The 5,158-nt window shown below is 46.5% G+C and overlaps 1 protein-coding gene across 1 annotated transcript; it reads left to right on the forward strand.

Moving 5' to 3' along the window:
* Positions 1–602: 602 nt before the first annotated feature.
* Positions 603–2,717, forward strand: LOC129850639 (piggyBac transposable element-derived protein 4-like; the record flags this gene model as incomplete). Its single annotated transcript, XM_055916931.1, has 2 exons — positions 603–1,178; positions 1,643–2,717. Coding segments are annotated over 2 exons (1,604 nt in total), but the record flags the coding sequence as incomplete, so codon positions are not given.
* Positions 2,718–5,158: the final 2,441 nt, after the last annotated feature.

Below are 5,158 nucleotides of genomic sequence, written 5' to 3' on the forward strand. Positions count from 1 at the left end.
AAGAAGAAGAAGAAGAAGAAGAAGAAGAAGAAGAAGAGGACGACGACGACGACGAGGACGACGACGAGGAGGAATACGACCCCGCCGAGCGTGAGCCCTCCGCCTACGACAGCAAGCAGGGCGTAGAGAGCCTACTAATATTGTCAGGAAGAAGAAGAAGAAGAAGAAGAAGAACAACAAGAACAAGAACAACAACAACAAGAAGAAGAACAAGATGAGGACGATGATGAGGACGATGATGAGGACGACGACGAGGACGACGGCGACGAGGAATACCACCCCTCCGAGCGTGTTGCCTCCGCCTACGACGCCTCGCAGTCCCGGTTTCAGCGCGGCTCAGGTCCTGGAACAGATATCCTCCAGCGTCGACCAAGAAGACGAAGAAGATTACTGCGATTCCGAAGAGGAGGACGTTTCGGAAGATGAAGACGGTGAGGAATACAACCCCGAGCGCGACGCGGACGACTACGGAGACGACTCGGCCTCGCGGTCGAGCTCCTCTTCGGAGGAAGATCCGGAGGAAGAGCCGGAGGAAGAGCCGGAGGGAGACGCGGCCGCTGCCCGAGAGCGAGACAGAGAGCCAGACAGAGCCAGAGAGCCAGAGCGAGAAAGGGAGACGTTGCTGTCGAAAAACGGCAAAATCAAATGGTCCTCCGCGGCCTATCGCGGCCCGGACCGGCCCCGCGCCATCCGCCCGCCCTGCCCCGCCGTGACGCCGGGCCCCACGGCCTACGCCGCGTCGCGAGCGCTCGACATCGAGTCCGCCTTCCGGCTGTTTGTCACACCGGCGATAGAAAGGATCATCGTGGACATGACCAACCTGCAGGGGGTGAGAAAATACGGCGACGGCTGGCGACCCATGGACTCCACAGACCTGCGCGCCTACGTAGGGCTGCTGATCCTAGCCGGCGTCTACAGGTCCCGAGGCGAGGCCGCGGCCAGCCTGTGGGACGCCGAGAGCGGCAGGACCGTGTTCCGCGCCACCATGCCGCTCAAGGCGTTTCACAAGTACTCGAGGCTGCTGCGATTCGACGACCGCCAGTCGAGACCCGCGAGACTCGCCACCGACAGACTGGCGGCCGTCAGAGAGGTGTGGGACCTGTGGGAGGAGCGGCTGCAGGCCCTCTACAACCCGGGGCCCGAAGTGACGGTGGACGAACAACTGGTCCCGTTCAGAGGTACCGTCTATGCATCTGTGTACGTACGCGTAGCGTAGAGAGCACGGGCAGTCTATGTATCTGTGTTTGTACGCGTGGCGTAGAGAGAGCGGTAGCAGTCTATGTATCTGTGCATAGAGAGCGGTAGCAGTCAATGTATCTGCGTTTGTACGCGTGGCGTAGAGAGCACGGGCAGTCTATGTATCTGTGCATAGAGAGCGGTAGCAGTCAATGTATCTGTGTATGTACGTGTAGCGTAGAGAGCACGGGCAGTAGTAGCACGGGCAGCGGTAGCAATCGGCAGTAGTAGCAATGGGCAGCAGTAGCAATGGGCAGTGGCACGGGCGGCGGCGGCGGCTGCGTGTAACGTAAACGCAGTGCGCCCCGATGGTGAGCCTGTAACGATGACGCTGCTGCTAATCTCCTGCTAATCTCCTCTCCCTCTCCTCTCCCTCTCCTCTCCCTCCCCTCTCCCTCGCCTCAAGGACGCTGTCCTTTCCGACAGTACATTCCCAGCAAGCCGGCCAAATACGGCATCAAGTCGTGGGTGGCCTGCGACGCCAAGTCCAGCTACGCTTGGAAGATGCAAGTGTACACCGGCAAGGCGGCCGGCGGATGCCCCGAGAAGAACCAGGGCGCGCGCGTCGTCCTCGATCTGACCGAGGGACTGCCGGCCGGTCACAACGTCACGTGTGACAATTTCTTCACCTCCTACGAACTCGGGCAGCGGCTCCTCGAGAGGAACCTCACCATGGTGGGCACGGTGCGAAAGAACAAGCCCGAGCTCCCTCCCGCGCTGCTCCAGTCCAAGGGCAGACAGGTCTCGTCCTCCAGGTTCGCCTTCACGCCCACCGCCACTCTAGTGTCCTACCTGGCAAAGAGAAATAAGAACGTGCTGCTTCTGAGCACGCGGCACGCGGAGCCCGACGTCAGCGATCGCCGAGACCGGAAGCCGGCCCTCATCCTAGACTACAACTGCAACAAGGGCGGCGTGGACAACCTAGACAAGGTGGTCGGGACCTACAGCTGCAGACGGATGACCGCCCGCTGGCCCCTGGTCATCTTCCACAACATCCTCGACGTGTCCTCCTACAACGCCTTTGTCATATGGCGAGAGATCAACCCCGACTGGATGCCCGGGAAGCGGAACAAGAGGAGGGTGTTCCTGGAGCAGCTCGGAAAGGCGCTCGTGAAGCCCTTGATCCAAAGAAGGCAGCGTCTCCCCCGCACCGAAGCCGCGTCCGCACTTGTCAAAGTCATACGGGGCGAGCGTGTATCCGCCGAGGCTCGTCCGCAGGCCCGCGAGCGAGCCGCCGGCCCGGCCGCCGCCGCCGCCCCGGCCGCCCCGCTGGGGGCGAGTAAGAGGAAGAGGTGTCAGGTCTGCCCACCCAAGAAGGACGCCAAGACACACACAGCGTGCTGCAGGTGTAAGAAATACATCTGCAAAGGCTGTTCACACCCATACTGTCACACTTGTGCCCACTGGGCCTTTAGCCAAGACGGGACAGAGTGACCCCGGGGGGGGACACTGTGTGCTAGGCATAATAGAAGGACAACGGGAGGGTTAAACAGTACTGAAATAAAATTAACTTACAGAGTGCATCAAACATGATTTAGAGCTTGTTTATGGAAAAGTGTTTATTTCTGTATTTCAACATGATTTGGAGCTTGTATTTGAAAAGTGCTTATTTCTGTATTTCAACATGATTTGGAGCTTGTTTTCGAAAAGTGTTTTTTCTGTATTTCAACATGATTTAGAGCTTGTTTTTGGAAAAGTGTTTATTTCTGTATTTCAATGTTGCAACTTGCTGAAAACTGTCCACAGTGTTCCTATCATCCTGATTAAACAGTACTGAAATAAAATTAACTTACAGAGTGCATCAAACATGATTTAGAGCTTGTTTATGGAAAAGTGTTTATTTCTGTATTTCAACATGATTTGGAGCTTGTATTTGAAAAGTGCTTATTTCTGTATTTCAACATGATTTGGAGCTTGTTTTTGAAAAGTGTTTTTTCTGCATTTCAACAAGATTTAGAGCTTGTTTTTGGAAAAGTGTTTATTTCTGTATTTCAATGGTGCAACTTGCTGAAAACTGTCCACAGTGTTCCTATCATCCTGATTAAACAGTACTGAAATAAAATTAACTTACAGAGTGCATCAAACATGATTTAGAGCTTGTTTATGGAAAAGTGTTTATTTCTGTATTTCAACATGATTTGGAGCTTGTTTTTGAAAAGTGTTTATTTCTGTTTTTCAACATGATTTAGAGCTTGTTTATGGAAAAGTGTTTATTTCTGTATTTCAACATGATTTGGAGCTTGTATTTGAAAAGTGCTTATTTCTGTATTTCAACATGATTTGGAGCTTGTTTTCGAAAAGTGTTTTTTCTGTATTTCAACATGAATTAGAGCTTGTTTTTGGAAAAGTGTTTATTTCTGTATTTCAATGTTGCAACTTGCTGAAAACTGTCCACAGTGTTCCTATCATCCTGATTAAACAGTACTGAAATAAAATTAACTTACAGAGTGCATCAAACATGATTTAGAGCTTGTTTATGGAAAAGTGTTTATTTCTGTATTTCAACATGATTTGGAGCTTGTATTTGAAAAGTGCTTATTTCTGTATTTCAACATGATTTGGAGCTTGTTTTTGAAAAGTGTTTTTTCTGTATTTCAACAAGATTTAGAGCTTGTTTTTGGAAAAGTGTTTATTTCTGTATTTCAATGTTGCAACTTGCTGAAAACTGTCCACAGTGTTCCTATCATCCTGATTAAACAGTACTGAAATAAAATTAACTTACAGAGAGCATCAAACATGATTTAGAGCTTGTTTATGGAAAAGTGTTTATTTCTGTATTTCAACATGATTTGGAGCTTGTTTTTGAAAAGTGTTTATTTCTGTATTTCAACATGATTTGGAGCTTGTTTTTGAAAAGTGCTTATTTCTGTATTTCAACATGATTTGGAGCTTGTTTTTGAAAAGTGTTTATTTCTGTTTTTCAACATGATTTAGAGCTTGTTTTTGGAAAAGTGTTTATTTCTGTATTCCAATGTTGCAACTTGCTGAAAACCGTCCACAGTGTTACTATCATCCTGATTAAACAGTACTGAAATAAAATTAACTTACAGAGTGCATCAAACATGATTTAGAGCTTGTTTATGGAAAAGTGTTTATTTCTGTATTTCAACATGATTTGGAGCTTGTATTTGAAAAGTGCTTATTTCTGTATTTCAACATGATTTGGAGCTTGTTTTCGAAAAGTGTTTTTTCTGTATTTCAACATGATTTAGAGCTTGTTTTTGGAAAAGTGTTTATTTCTGTATTTCAATGTTGCAACTTGCTGAAAACTGTCCACAGTGTTCCTATCATCCTGATTAAACAGTACTGAAATAAAATTAACTTACAGAGTGCATCAAACATGATTTAGAGCTTGTTTATGGAAAAGTGTTTATTTCTGTATTTCAACATGATTTGGAGCTTGTATTTGAAAAGTGCTTATTTCTGTATTTCAACATGATTTGGAGCTTGTTTTTGAAAAGTGTTTTTTCTGCATTTCAACAAGATTTAGAGCTTGTTTTTGGAAAAGTGTTTATTTCTGTATTTCAATGTTGCAACTTGCTGAAAACTGTCCACAGTGTTCCTATCATCCTGATTAAACAGTACTGAAATAAAATTAACTTACAGAGTGCATCAAACATGATTTAGAGCTTGTTTATGGAAAAGTGTTTATTTCTGTATTTCAACATGATTTGGAGCTTGTTTTTGAAAAGTGTTTATTTCTGTTTTTCAACATGATTTAGAGCTTGTTTATGGAAAAGTGTTTATTTCTGTATTTCAACATGATTTGGAGCTTGTATTTGAAAAGTGCTTATTTCTGTATTTCAACATGATTTGGAGCTTGTTTTCGAAAAGTGTTTTTTCTGTATTTCAACATGATTTAGAGCTTGTTTTTGGAAAAGTGTTTATTTCTGTATTTCAATGTTGCAACTTGCTGAAAACT

Source organism: Salvelinus fontinalis, unplaced genomic scaffold (genome assembly GCF_029448725.1).
Source record: "Salvelinus fontinalis isolate EN_2023a unplaced genomic scaffold, ASM2944872v1 scaffold_2147, whole genome shotgun sequence".
In the NCBI taxonomy this organism is placed as follows: Eukaryota; Metazoa; Chordata; class Actinopteri; order Salmoniformes; family Salmonidae; genus Salvelinus; species Salvelinus fontinalis.